General features: G+C 45.2%; 1 protein-coding gene and 1 long non-coding RNA gene across 6 annotated transcripts in view; one reads left to right on the top strand and one right to left on the bottom strand.

Moving 5' to 3' along the window:
* LOC144685007 (uncharacterized) overlaps positions 1-15,684 on the top strand; it is a 142,147-nt gene that overhangs the window by 56,762 nt on the left and 69,701 nt on the right. The gene's annotated exons all lie outside the window — the stretch shown is intronic.
* Positions 1-15,684, bottom strand: part of prmt3 (protein arginine methyltransferase 3) — a 215,827-nt gene that overhangs the window by 161,529 nt on the left and 38,614 nt on the right. For all 3 annotated transcript variants that reach the window (XM_078549514.1, XM_078549516.1, XM_078549515.1), the window contains exon 8: positions 14,874-14,939. In XM_078549514.1, coding sequence (XP_078405640.1) covers positions 14,874-14,939 — 66 coding nt within the window. The remainder of the gene's footprint in view (positions 1-14,873; positions 14,940-15,684) is intronic.

The following is a 15,684-nucleotide window of genomic DNA, read 5'->3' as shown; positions in this document are numbered from 1 at the left end:
AGGAGTAAAACGTTATTCTTGCTGGTTTCAGCACTGCACTGGCCTCAGCCATGGTCACATCAATAATTGCCAGCACTGTTACCTCCATTGGGGTGAGGACATGGATCCATGCCTGTCCCCCACCAACTTAATGCCTCTGATTATGAGCCACCTTGTCATGCAAAAGAGAGAACACTGTGTTAGTAACTGTGGTGCAACATGCTTGGGTGATGTGCCTAACACAGTTGAATAGCTAGCAGTGTGCACAAGCTGTGCGATGTGGATATGAGGCTTGCAATAATGCTAAATGCCAGTATGTGGCAGGTGAGGCAAGGAATGAAGGTTGGGTTTGAATTGTGATTGATGGAGTGTGTAGAGGGGTGAGTAAAAGGATGGTCATGATTGGAGTAGAGTGTGAGGTTGGTGGTACACATGTAAGTATATCACATGTGAAGGTGCAATCACTGACCTTTACCACTCGCGTAAGGTCACTGAAATTTTTCCGGCACTGCATCCATGTCCTTGGAGCTAGACCTGACGGAACGTGATGGTTATCTGCTGCCACGACCTTCATAGTGCCTGTCCGGAGAGCTTCTCTCTCCTGCTGTCTACCTCCTACATCAAGACCTCCAGTGCTGCATCAGTGAACCTTGGAGCATGCTCTCTGGCCTTTGGCACCATTTCTGCTGCTCTTCCTTCTGCTCATAAACTCTTCCACAATGGCTTCCACCATCTGCTACAGCCAGAGTGCATCTCGCCTTCAAGGGCTGCAAGTTGGTTTTAAGTAGTGTAGGCTAGATTTAAACAGTGCTTGCCTCGCTCCAACTTGGGCTCACTGCATTTAGCACTGGGCTGCATTCTACTATCATTATAATTAACAGGAAGCACAAAGTGCTGCCTATATCACTTTGAACAGGTACAAGTTAATCACACATCACAATCCTTCACCCATTTTCAGAGGCATTTGAATTTTTAGCCCCAGGAGTTTGGGGAGGGACTATCAGATAGTAAGACTAAAAGGTCGAAGGCTTTGCCCCCGCCCAGCCTGGTGTGGCACCAGGAAATGAGGATGTACAAACTTGGGTCAAGGGATTGGATCAAATGAGGATGAGGATCAAATAGGTTAGTGAGGGTGAGGGTGGGGGAGGGGGAAGAGGGCAAATGCTGAGCCGGACTTAATGTGAGATAGGCTACAAGGGATAGTTTTAGATAAGTTTGGCATTTATGAAATTAGCAGCGGGGACACCTGCAAGGCAAGAGTTAGAGTAATCAAGCATGGAGATGACAAGGACGTATATAAGGGTTTAATTGGTGAAGGAAGTACATGTTGTGGAGACAGAAGTCAGTTATTCTAGCGAAGAACAGGATGTGCAGTTTAAAGTTCAGCTCAGGACCATACTGGATGTCAAGACTGTGAATGGCCTGGCTTAGCATAACAAAGTGATCAACGATGACGAAGGAGTCAATGGCCAGAGAGCAGAGATTGCAGTAGTGGCTATGGTCAACCCGAGTTGTACGAAGTTGTAAGTCACCCAAGATTTCTTTCAGCCAAGCAATCTAACATTGAATTGACGGATTGAGTGAAGTGGTGGAGAGACACGCTGACAATATCTGTGGGTGATATTTCCAAGAGACAGCACACAGACCAGGCTAGACAGATCCTTCAGGGGTTCTGGATGTGACAGTGTCAGGCGGAGAGGAAAGAGATACAATTGCTAGAAGAGGAAATTGATAGGAAAGTAGGTAATTAGGTAATAAGGCATAGTCCCGAGGGACCATAGGTGTCTCTGTCAGAGAGAGATAATCGCTTATATGGCTTGGTGGGCACTGTTCCACTTCAAGCATACAGCAAGGCAAAGAGGCAGCTTCCATAAACTACCACAACCGGCACAGGGAATGAACCCATGCCAACTGAGGAAACTGCACGAGGAGAAAACAGTTAAAGCTGGTGTGAGGCTGGCAGGATGAAGGGCAGGACATGGTAGAGGCAGGTGTACAGACTGTCAATTATACACCCCTTTTCAGACAGACAGAAAGAATGGCCTTGCATTTATATAACACCACATCAAGTTCTCAGGACAGTGCAAAGTACATTACAACTGAAGGATTACTGTTGACGTACACTCACTTTTATTGTGTAAGCAATCACAGAACAAAATCTTTCAAAGTTCTTCACAGGGGAGGAGTATGTAACAAGTAAGGGGTAGATCGTCAGAGTCAAAAGAGGTAAATCATGGAGAGACCTTTGAAGATAGGAGCAGGAGTTCAAGGAAAGTGTCCAAGAGTACGTACATATGGCCTTTGACCCAATATTTCTGGACAATGCAGCCAAGTGTCATCATATTGAGAACAAATTGGTGTGGGCTAAAAATGATAATTTTGGGCACATTGCTGGTGATTATGTAAGCACAGGAGAAGAAGCCAACCTGACTGGAGCAGAGTGTCCACTAGGTCTGCTGCAGTGGAAAGGCAAAACAGTATAAGCAGAAACACAACACTGCCGCAAAGCGTGCTGTTAACAAAAATCAAGTCTCAGCAATATGAATGGGGTTAAAACCAAATTTAAGGGGCTTGAACAAGGAATGGTTAGAGAGCTGTTTGTAGAATTAGGGAGACATGGTGGCACAGTGGTAATGTCAGTGGCTTGGTCATCCAGAGACTCAGGCTAATGCATGTTACTCCAGACCCTGCAGCAATGTGGCTGGCTCTTTAATGTCCTAGCAAGTCACTCAGTTGTATTGAACTGCTACAAAGTCTAAAAGGCGTGAATAGCAAGCTGGGTGTTCCTACAATACATGGACTACGGTGATTCAAGAAGGAAGCACACCATCATCTTTTCAAGAGGCAATTAGGGATAGGCAGTAAATGCTGACCTAGCCAGCGACACAACATCCCACGAATGAATAAAACTAAAAATTGAGTAACAGTGACGCATGTGAGCACCTTAAAAAGCAAGAGGTGCTTGCAGATGGGGTGACAGTCTCAGAAGATGGAGGACTCGAGCAAAGGTTTTATTAATAACATGGGTGATGATAGCTGCTTTAACGTGGGAGAAATGAGAAACAAAATCTGCAGATAAAGAGCATTCGCCCATGTTGGATGAGGCTGCACTGAGAAGCAGTAGTTAAACGCTGGGCAGTGAGGTCAGGAGTAGATTGGGAGGGTCTCAGTCGAATAATGGAAAGGAGAATGGGAGAAAAACTGCAGGGTGTTTTTGGCTGGGATGGAGTGGATGCTGGAGCCTGCTGGAAATGCAGGCAACCAAACAGATTGACAAAATTTGAGACAAAAGTTATTTACATTTGATGTAGACGGAGAGGCCAGAAAATAGAAACTGAAGGAGGAAAATGTGTTATAAGGGAGCGGGGTTTGCGATTATTCTTGTAGCCCAAAGTGATCCTGGAGTTGGAGAAGGTTTGGGCCGTTAAAAGACAAAACAATACTGCTCAAACTACACCTGGTGGTTCTACACAGTTCTACTTCTACACAAGTAGGCTAGGCTAGTTGCTCCTGTCAATTGTAACCACGCTAGCTTAAATTATTAAACTGTAAGCACAAAGTGTTTGTTCCCCTGACTCCACTAACTTTGATTAGCTCTTCAAGAACATCCATTTGCACAATTTTTTTTAATTCATTCATGGGATCTGGCCTTCGCTGGCTTGGCACAATTTTTAAAAACAAAACTGACCAAAACTTGTGTTGAAAAAGCGCATCATTGATTCTGTAGAAACACGCTCCAGTAGGCGGCTCAGTCAAACAAAAACTAACTTTATTTACACGATATCTTCAGTGGCTGCTCGTATCTAGCCAGCCCCTCATACAGCCATTTTACCCTCAGAAACCCCTCCCTAGAATTTACTCGCCCACACTAGCCACACATTGGTTGAACAAATCACGTGACCCCCTACTCAACTGAACTGATCTTAAAGTGACAGTCATCACAGATTCATTCCAAATGGACACTCTAAAAGTAAAGCCATATCCATACTCTGCTATTTTTTTTAATAAATAAAACCTATCAACATATTAACTCAGTGCAGAATGAGTGATGATCCTTGCCCTTTGGAAAAAACCTGTATTTTCTTTTGTGAGGGTCTCTTTAAGTAGGATTTTGATAGTACGACTAATTTTTAGAGTTCTTTTTTGGATTGAACTAACATTTTAGGATTTTACCTTAGCCATCTTTTTAAATAGACTGGTTCAGATGCCCGTCTGCTGAGCGAGGCAGCTAAACAGTTAAAATAGCCTAAGAATAGCGACAGCAGTCGCCTCAGTGAGAAACTGCTCCTTGTGATCAGCAAAGGTATCAGCTTGTCTGGCTCAAAACAGCCACATTTGTTTTAATTACGCTCTGTACAATTCAAGGCTTCTTTCTGTCAGTCGTGAAGAAATAAGCAAGTTTTGGCCAACAGCTCGGACTTAACAAAGCTTCATCATCTTGACACTTGCTAGACAAAACACTATCTTTGAAATATACTTAGGTTTGCTAATACTTTGTTCAATTAACCATATCTATAGAGATATTGGGCGGAATTGTCCCAGATTTGCACTAAGTGCGTTAGTGGGCGGGTTAAACGACATTTTACCCGCTGGCTGCAATGGCGTCTTTACACACAGTATTGTCCCAAATATGCCACATTAATTATGCATTCCCGGGGAACACACTTTCCCTGGCAGGTGGGCTCTCATTCGCTTGTCATGCCATCACCTTGCCACTTTATCACGCCAGGCACTATGTTAAAATTCCAGCTGCTCACACACCTGTCAGTACTTCCAGCCCACAACTACTGCAAAGAAGACATGGTCCTGAGAGGCAAAAAGACTGCAGCCCCCAGGTTCAATGACGCATCCCTCAAGCACCTTTTGGACGCAGTGGAGGCTCGCCGTGATGTCCTCTACTCCCGCTCTCTGGCTGCAGGATGGGCAGCAACCTCACTAATCCGGCTTGGGAGGCGGTGGCAGCGGTGGTCAATGCCAACGCCCTTCAAAAGTGGACAGCCAACCAGCGCTGCAGGAAGATGAATGATCTCCTCCGTTCTGCCAGATATTCTTCTCATCACTCTCAACTCTCACACTCACAAACCCATCACACATCCACAGGGCCCTCACTCACTGCCAGTTCAAGGGACATCACCATTCACTCTCTCACACACACCTTCATTGTCCTCATCCCATCCATGGGACCACTCACCACTCACACATGGCAGGCAGACTGATCACCTAGCCTGGCAGGTGTCCTGCTTACACTCTCTCCATCTCTATTCATGCAAGGCTAGTTGCCACACAAATAGGAGAGGTCGCAGACCAGTGGAGGAATACCTGAAATCAAGTTCCTCATGGACTTTGAAAACAGAGCCATCCAGCTGGCCGGTGAGGATCTGGACCGTTCCTGTGCTGACGGTGAGGTCGGCGCTGCTCTACCAAGTGAGGATCCAGCAGTGCAACATCCATCAGACAACTGTGCCGTGAGTGATGTGCCCTGTTTCACAGGCCACTGTCATGCACTAATTATCTCCCCTTGCTTCTACATGCACATCTGGGAAACAGCAGACATAGTCCACAACCCAGAGCCTCCATTCAAGCCTCGAAGAAACCTCTGAACAGGAATATGGAGGCAGCCTCTTTGAAGTTCTGTCACAGCGCTCACCCACACTCTCCACCAGCGCAGAGACACACACCTCAGTGGGACTTAGCCTTACAGTAGCCTCGGGATCACAATCTGATGTGCACATTGCACTATCTGATCTGCAGCAGGCAGCGGCAGGGACTTCCCAGGTCTCTGGCACTCGGAGGTCTTGGAGGCCAGAAATTTGCTGAGTCTGAGTCAGATGACGAGCCTCTGGACTCGGTCATACCTCAGTTGTTGGAGCTGCAAAGGCAAGATTGGGAACATCAGGAAGGGATGTCCGCTGCAATCCTTAGATTGCAAGGCACAATGGAGGAGTCCGTCCACCTTCAGGCTGAGGCGATAGCGCCAGCATGCGAACGCACTGAGGTCAACACTGGTAGGATGGCAGCCGTCATGGAGACCTTGGTCCAGGACATCGCTCCTGCACTGCTGCGCGGGCTCAACTCCATCACTGACGCCACAGTTGGCCTCCAACACTGTGTATGCAAGGGGGGTGCGGGGCAGCTTGATTTCACTCCAGCTACCTCTTCTCCTCAAGGAGTCAACCAGGGGCCCTTGGCCGCCCATAAGGAGGAGCATCAGCAGATGTACCTCCCCTCCCCCCAGGGCCAATCACCCAGGTGGCTCCGGGAGTGTTCGGTCCATCCAAATCCTGTCCTCCTGTGACCTCAGCGGCTCTAGCTCCAGCTCCATAGGCTGAGGAAGGCGCCACCGTCACACAGCTGGACCCCGAAAGCAGGCCGGACCCTACGGGTCTCAGCCTTTCAGAGGACGTCCATCAAGGTCATCACAAACAGACGTAGCAGTCAGCAGGCTGCCTCCACCTCTGCTGTGGATGGCCAAGGAGCACCAAGATGTTGCACCAGGGCTAGGAAAGTTAAAAGGATGTAGTCGCACAGCCTGGGCACGGGTGTTACTCACTTATACATTATGTTCACTATTGTCAATAAACTCCCACAAATGTCTCCCTGCCTCTGGCTCCTTGTTCTGATGAGCAGTGTTCGTGTCACTCAGATGTGAAACCTTTCTGTACAAGATAAAGGCAGGTGTCTCAGTCCAGGGCCTCTTCCCTGTGCTTTGTGCAGCCTTCAGACCAAAGTGATGGTCTGACCTCACACTCCCTGGACACATTACTGATGCTGCATCTCAACAGTGCTGGTCAATGCTGCCAGAATATCGTGGGCAGGTGTCACAGAGTTCCGTCATTCTCTCTGTGTGCTCTCAGCACCTTTAAGTTGGGGCTGGCCCTCATCTCATCAGCATCTGTGACCGGTGATGCTGTGCCCCTGAAGGGGTCAGGTGCTAGAGGCAGACAAAGGGTCAGATGCTTCTAAAGTTTCACGGCTGCATCTCTATGATATGACCCTGATCACGGAGTGCCCTCGGCAGGACAGGAGTCAGGCATTCTCAGAGGTTATGTGAAGATCTATGGAGTGTCCTCACTGCATGTCATCATCAGCCTCCTGTGATCGAGTGACTATTAGGGCATCCACTGCATCTCCATGACAGGAGCATCATCACAGAGGGTATGTGCATTGCCATAAGCCAGACTGGAGTCAAAAGTTCATAGATGCAATGTGAGGATCTATGGTGTCTCCTCGCTGCATGTCGTCATCATCCTCCACAAAACTAGCAGCTATGAGGGCCTCTCGAGCACGCCTGCCTCGTCTGGGCAATGTGAGGGCCTCATCCCTGTCATTGTCCCCTTTGCGGACCTCCTCACCCTCATCCCGGTCTGTGTCCTCCTCATCGGAGGAGACCTCCAGCTCCTCCACAACCCCCTCCTCTCCCCATTGCAGCGCCAGATTGTAAAGGGCACAGCAGGCAACACCAATGCGTGACACCCTCTGCGGACTGTATTGCAGGGTTCTACCAGACCGGTCCAGGCACCAGAGCCTAATTTTCAGCATCCCCATAGTCTGCTCCACCAAGTTGTGAGCTGCACCATAAGCCTTGTTATATCTTCGATCTGCTGCAGTCTGAGGCTGCTGCACGGGTGTCATCAGCCACATCCTCTGCGGGTAGCCCTTGTTCCCGAGGAGCCATCCCTGCAGCTTCTGTTGCCCCTGGTAGACTTCAAGGATCTGTGACTCACTGAGAATGTAGGAGCTGTGCACGCTCCCTAGAAACAGTGCGCTGACCTGCAGGATGCATTTGTGGTGGTTGCACACCAGCTGCACATTCAGTGAATAGAATCCCTTGTGGTGGAACAACTGCAGGTGCCCACCCTCCACAACGCACCTCAAATCTGAAGTCTAACAGGCGACCCTGGTGAGCGCTGCGCAATGTTACTGTGCACTCACCTCTGAGTTCCCCTCAAAGTGCAGGCTGCCAAGTGCATGCCTTATATATGCTGTTGTGAAACACGTCGGTGTGCAATCATGCCGAGGTGGGTGGATGATCCAGTGGCGGGGAGGGGGGACGAGTCCAGCCGGCTGGCCTTATAATAGTATGCAGATGTATTACAATGAGGTTCCCGACGCCCAATAGCGGGAAACGTGGCCTGCCACCAGCGGGTGGAGCGGATGATCGCAAACTGGTTTCACATCGTCGTGAAATCGATTTTTGGCCTTCTCACCATATTGTCCGCTCATGCCACTGAACACGCCCGACGCCAGTGGACACAGAATATCCCCGCCATTGTTTCTCCTTTCCCCCACCTTGATCTATTAACCATATCTATATAGCAGGAGAACACCTATATATTTTAAAAAATCCTTTGCTGACATCCTGCTAGGAATAACATCTGCTTTTAATCACCTTAGTAACCACGGGAATGGCTTGATCTGTTTACGTGAAACATTGCAATGGTTTGTACTATTGATAACGGGATATAGCATTGTTTGTATAACTCTGTTATTTGTTCACAATGGAATGTGCCCTCTGAAGGCCCAGGGAACAGGAGACTTGCCTCAGTCTACTTGAGATTGGGTGACACCCAATCACCCTCACTCTTAGCCAATGAAAAGAGTTAATTAGGACTATTTCCTAATAAGGAACCAGAGACTGTCGAAAATAAGGATAAAAGTTGAGAACTCAAAGAGTCTTAATTGGCACAGTCCCTTGGTTTCCGTGGTATGATTCTTCTACGAAGCAGTTCAACATCACTTTGGAGACAGAGAAAGGAAGACTTTGCTTGTGCTGTCAGCACTCAAGGGGATCTGGGCTCTGTGGAATAAGAAACTTCCGCACTGTCTTCACTGCTTTTTGTCAAGTATGTCTAACATCTTGCTTAATAAATTCTACTTGATTCATAAATACTGGTCATTCTTATCTTGTTAGGTCATGGCACAACTGAGGACTCCATCGTTATAAATTAAGAATTTGGAACCTAGATATTTCAGTTAAAAGGCTTTTATATCTTGAAACCACTAAAAGCTGCAATGCTCTGCTTTTTTAAAAAAAAAACTACAAATATTAATTTAGTGTAGCATGAGAGATGATGTTTGCCCTTTGGACAAAGCCTGTATTTGTTTTTGCGAAGGCTCCTTCAATTCCAAAGTGGAAAATGGGGAGAATTCTGAAAATGGTGGTTAATTGGATTCTTGGGTATGACATCACTTCAGAGAAGTTAAATCCTGGCTGAGGTTGCTAAAGGGATGAGAGCCAAAGAAATGGGCTAATAAAATCTAATTGGCGTGGTGTCAGGTTCCAACCCGCTCTGCTGCAGCAAGGTTCAGTTGCAGCACACATGTGTAGAGAAACAAGTAAAGCTCTGTACAAAAAAGTCAGTTCTCTGTTTGGCAGTAAGAAGAAAAAGAGAAGAAAAAAGCAGCGCTTGGGAAATGATTTATGAATGAGATAACAGGGGTTGAACACTAAAAGCAGTGTGAATAGCTCAGGCATGCAAAAGAGTTTTGTATCAGAGTCCCAGATCGGCTGATGTTGGTTGGCTGGTTGAAAAGGAACTTTGGAAAGCTACGCCACTGGGACTGAGGTGACCTGATTGAGAGATCGTTCGTACACGTGCACCTTGTCGGTGTTCGCTGTATCCGGGGACATCAAATGGAATACAGCTGCTGGTTTATGCACTCACAAGGGTCGAATTGACTGAATGGAAAGTGCCAAAAGCCGAGTTAGAGAACTTCGGAACTGCGTGCTGTGCGACTTGTGTGTGAGCAGTAATGCGGGTGCTTGTGGTTTTGTAATCTGTATCTTTGTTGTATCGACTATTTAAAGTGAACTTTATCTTTTTATTTGAAGTATCATTCGTCTGTTAATTAATGTTTGAATTATGTTGATTTTGGTTGCTTTGTTACAGTAAAGGTTTTAAACAGTGATATCTTGTCCATCGGTTTTTTTCCCGTTGGCGTCATGGGAATACCTTTCTGTTAAAAGTTACAGGTCTACAAGGATGGTAACAAATGTTATCAAATATCCAATACAGATCATAAACTGTATTTAACATTAAACGGGACGAGGGATGGGCAGTAAATGGAGCGTTGCCATTATTGCTGATATCCCAAGAACAAATAAAAGAATGTTCTTTGTATTGATCTGTTAGAGCTGTGCTTCCTACCCAGTATCTCATAACCATTTTTCTTCAAAAACTGTGAAGCGCTAGTGACAACATATTCTGGCTTCAAAAGGACACAGATCCCCACTGGCCTGATAGAACGCTCAAATAAGATTGATCCTTTACAAGTCAGCCCACTGATTTACGATGTCTGCATCGGTCAAATCTCCTTTCACTCACACAGGGTTTCTACCAGGCCTTTGGAGATGCTACTCAATGTTTCTCTCTTAATAATGAGGCCAGTGGTCCCAGTAATTGAATAATTAAGTTCTGTTTCTATGCCACAGGGTTCCAGAACTTCTAGTGAGTATTTTGAGGATCATGTTCCACGATTCTGCCTATTTTCTGATTGATTCTTTCATGGGATGTGGGTGTCACGGGTGAGGTCAGCATTTGTTGCCTATCCCTAATTGCCCTTGAACTGAGTGGTTTCTAGGCCAGTTCAGAGGGTAGCTAAGTGTCAACCACATTGTTGTGGATCTGGCATCATGTGTAGGCCAGGCCAAGGATGGCAGATCTCCTTCTCTAAAGGACATTAGTGAACCAGATGCATTTTTACAACAAATCGATGGTCACCATTACTGATACCAGCTTTCAATTCCATGTTTTTATTAACTAACTTTAAATTCCACCAGCTGCCATGGTGGGATCTGAACTTGTGCCAGCAGAGCATTAGCCTGGGCCTCTGGGTTACTAATCCAGTGACATGACCACTACACCACCACCTCCCCCTCTTTCCAATGCTCAGCTGGACAAATCAGCAGGACGTTTGACCCATTCCAAGGGTGGAATGATAACACATGATCAATGGACAGCTGGCATCCTAAATAAGAATATAAGGGAGTGGTAAAGGCTATCAGCAACACCCTAGAAGACATCTTTAGGAGTCAATTGGAAATAGAAGTAATGCTTGAGGATCAGAAATGGAAAGACATGAAACCAGTTGATGAAAATAAAAATAGATAACCTTGGGATTTATAGAAAAATGAGTCTAAAGTGAAAATCATGTTTAAGCAATTCATTGAAGTTTTTTGAAGGAGTAACATGCGTAGCGGATAAAGGGGAGCCTGTAGATGTCCTGTACTCCGATTTCCAGAACGCATTTGATAAGGTACCACATCAAAGATTATTATGGAAAATAAAGGCGCATGGTGTATGGGGTAACATATTAGCATGGATAGAAGATTGGCTGACTGGCAGAAAGCAGAGCGTATGCATAAATGGGTCTTTTTCTGATTGGCAGGATGTGACGAGTGGAGTCCCATAGGGGTCTGTACTGGGGCCTCAACTTTTTACGATTTACATCAATGACTTAGATGAGGGGAGTGAAGACATGGTAGTTAAATTTGCAGATGGCACAAAGATGGTAGGAAATTATGTTGTGAAGAGGACATGAGGAGGTTGCAGATGGATATAGATAGGTTGAGTGAGAGGGCAAAGATCTGGCAAATGGAGTTTAATGTGGGAAAATGTGAAGTTGTTCACTTTGGCAGGAAGAACAAAAAGCAGATTATTACTTAAATGGAGAACGGTTGCATAATTCTGAGGTGCAGAGGGATCTAGGTGTTCTAGTACATGAGTCACAAAAAGTTAGTATGCAGGTACAGCAAGTAATTAAGAAGGCTAATGGAATGCTATCCTTTATTACGAGACTGATTGAACATAAAAGTAAGGATGTTATACTCTAGTTATACAGGGCATTGGAGAGACTGCACCTCGAATACCATGTGCAGTTTTGGTCTCCTTATTTAAGGAAGGATGTAAATGCATCGGAGACAGTTCAAAGGAGGTTTACTAGATTGATACCTGGAATGAGTGGGTCGTCTTCTGAGGAAAGGTTGGACAGACTGGGCTTGTTTCCACTGGGGTTTAGAAGAGTGAGGGGTAATTTGATTGAAGTATACAAGATCCTGAACGGCCTTGACAAGGTGGACTTTGAAAGGATATTTCCTCTTGTGGGTGAGTCCAGAACTAGGGAGTGTTGTTTTAAAATTAGGGGATGCCCTTTTAGGACAGATGAGGAGAAATATTTTTCTCTCAGAGGGTTGTGTGACTTTGGAACTCTCTGCCTCAGAAGGTGGTGGAGGTGGGGTCATTGAATATTTTTAAGGCAGAGATAGATAGGTTCGTGTTAGGCAAGGGAATCAAAGGTTATTGGGGGTAGATGGGAATGTGGAAATCGAAACACAAGAAGGTCAGCCTTGATCTTATTGAATGATGGAGCAGGCTCGAGGGGCCAAATAGTCTATTCCTGTTCCTATTTCTTATGTTCTTAAAGCAATAAAGAGCGTCCAGAAGATATTGAGAAATATGGAACAATGAGTCATTATGGCTTTGCAAGAAGAAGATCAAGTATAGCAAATGTAGTCGATTCCTTCAAAGAGAAAATGAATTCAGTGGATAGGGCGAACCTTAGTAGGCACTATGCACTTAGATTTTAGTCAAGTGACAGACTAGGAATTAGACCACAAGTTCAGAGCCATAAACTAGGATGAAGGAGACTCTTGAAATGCTTCAGATATTAACTTAATCAGAAACAAAGGAAGAGCTGTATATCAAGATGGCTGTGTATGTACATGGTGCTGCATTAGAATAGAAAGGGTTGATTAGGAGGGTGTTCATGGGTCAGTGCTAGGGCTAGGATTGTTTAAATTGTAAATCATTGTATTAAATGATTTGGCAGGAGACAGACACAATACTAAATTGGCTGGTGTTATGAAAAGGGGCACTGCCAATAACAGGGATTAAAATCGGGTTCAGTTTGGACAAATGCAAAACCATGAGAATGGAGGTAAAAGCAAAGAACTGCAGATGCTGGAAATCCAAAACAAAAACGAAAACAAAAATACCTGGAAAAACTCAGCAGGTCTGGCAGCATCGGTGGAGAAGAGCACAGTTGACGTTTCGAGTCCTCATGACCCTTCAACAGAACTAAGTAAAAATAGGAAAGGGGTGAAATATAAGCTGGTTTTAAGGGGGGGACGACAAGAAGAGCTAGGTAAAGGGCCAGTGATAGGTGGAGATAACCAAAATATGTCACAGACAAAAGGACAAAGAGGTGTTGAAGGTGGTGATATTATCTAAAGGAATGTGCTAATTAAGGGTAGAAAGCAGGACGAGCAAGGTACAGATAGCTCTAGTGGGGGTGGGGTGGGGTGAAGGAATCGAAAAAGGCTAAAAGGTAGAGATAAAACAATGGATGGAAATACATTTTAAAATAATGGAAATAGGTGGGAAAAGAAAAATCTATATAAATTATTGGAAAAAACAAAAAGGAGGGGGAAAAATCAGAAAGGGGGTGGGGCTATTACTGGCTTCTTGTCCCAACCCCAACCCCACCCCCCCTCCCCTGCCCCTTAAACCAGCTTATATTTCACCCCTTTCCTATTTTTACTTAGTTCTGTTGAAGGGTCATGAGGACTCGAAACGTCAACTGTGCTCTTCTCCGCCGATGCTGCCAGACCTGCTGAGTTTTTCCAGGTATTTTTGTTTTTGTTTTTGTCATGAGAATGGAGGGATGGGGAGAGACTTGAAGTGGATTGGCTACAAGAACAATAGCTGCAGACTAAAGGACGCAACACGTACAGCATCATTTTAGATGCACAGCTCCTTAAAAACATCAGCACAGTGTGCGACCGCAGTTAAAAAGATCCAACAAGATTTTAGGGCATGTAGCCAGAAGGACAGAGTGCAAGTCCCAGAGAGTGTCAATAAGCTTCTATAAAGCACTGGTTCAGCCCCACAGGGGATATGGTGTACAATCTGGGCCATGGTGGGAACATCCTGACTTTTTATTAATTGTCGAGTTTCCAAGTGTAAGGCACCCAAATCTTTCCGGAGTGAAATTAAGAAAAGCAGAAAGGGTGGTAAAAGTTTGGAATGTTCTTCCACAAACAGCAATTGATATTAGATCAATGGTAAATTTTAAATTCAAGATTTGATAGATTTTTGTTATCCAAAGATATTAAGGGATATGGGACAAAGGGGTTATGTGAAGTTGAGTCGCAGATCAACCATTGAATGGGGGAAACAGATTCGGGGGCTAAATTATCTATTATTCTTGTGCGTCAAAGCACGAAGAAAGACTATGGACGTGTGCAATGTTTACACAATACACAGCTCAGGGGAGAAGTGATTGAAGATCTCAAGATTCAAAATGGTATCGGTCACTGGACATAGATAAGTTTAACTAGAGGACGCACAAGAGTCCAACTGAGTAAGGAGAAGGTAAACAGAAGGTTCAGATTTAAGTACTTCAGGTAGAGTGGCTAGTGTGAGGCTGCCCAGGGAGACAAGGAAAGCAGCATTTGCAAATTCAAGAGGGAACTGAAGGGTCTTTTAGCAAAACAAAGTATGTGAGATGGGAGTATAATGTGTCTTTCTTTACACTTATTGATCAGCCAGATGGACTGCAGTCCTATACATTCCTATGTTTCTATGTACTTTCCAGGCTCTACAAGCAAAGTGCAAATAGACAACTCAAAATTGCTTTCCCCAGCTGTCCCATTATACGTAGCAGATAACAGTTATGGGATACTGTACAATACAATGACAACAATGATCTGTACTTGTGTTATCAGCGCACTCCAGTCTCTACTCGCTGAAAAAAAAACATCCACACGTAATAAACTCCGGGACTATTGAATCAAATCCTTTCACTGACAAATTCTATTGCCAGTGATTGTCTAGCTCGGGAGGCCCCTAACTAAGCACTGCAGTTACTGCACCACATGGTTGTGTTGCACTTACCTTGTCCTTGAAAATATGTGGATTGCGGTACATGAAATCCCTGTAGCTCTCCGTCCGCACTTTGTCCTGCAAATTTACAGTCAAGCAGACGGACAGTTCAAACTGTGAAACTTAAACTGCATCAATTGCCAAAACATTCATCAATTCATCCTTTATCCTCATTCCACAAACAATATTAGATCTGACTTTTTTACGTAGGCATTTAAAAAGTCAAAAGTTAAGCCTGTTAGCTCAGAATTTTGCATTTTTGTCTACTACACATTTTATCCCCAAACCAAAGCTTCCTTCCCCTAAAGTTAAAAGCAGCAAAAAAATATTGGAAATGTTCCAGCCTTTGAAAGAAATGTTTGAAAATTAATTTCATCCCCATAAGATTGTAGTCACGTTTGCTGCAAATCATTTTCTTTTATTAGATTTTGGACCATGGTTTCTTTTTTTATGTTTGTTCTTGGAATGTGGGTGTCGTTGGCTAGGCCAGCATTTATTGCTCATCTCTAATTACCCTCGAGAAGGTGGTGGTGAGCCGCATTTTTTGAACCGCTGCGGTCCCTGTGGTGCAGGTACACCCACAGCGCTGTTAGGGAGGGAGTTCCAGGATTTTGACCCAGTGACAGTGAAGAAGCGGCGATATATTACCAAATCCGGATGGTGCGTGACTTGGAGGGGAGACTGCAGGTGGCGGTGTTCCCCTGTGTCTGCTGCTGCCCTCGTCCTTCCAGGTGGTGGAGGTCATGGGGTTTGGAAGGGGCTGTCGAATTAGCTTTATCGAGTTGGCGCAGTGCATCTCGTAGGTGGTACGCACTGCTGACGC

Source organism: Cetorhinus maximus, chromosome 9 (assembly GCF_964194155.1).
Source record: "Cetorhinus maximus chromosome 9, sCetMax3.hap1.1, whole genome shotgun sequence".
Taxonomy (NCBI): Eukaryota; Metazoa; Chordata; class Chondrichthyes; order Lamniformes; family Cetorhinidae; genus Cetorhinus; species Cetorhinus maximus.
Note: the sequence above shows the minus strand (reverse complement) of the source record. Positions and strands in the feature narration are given on the sequence as shown.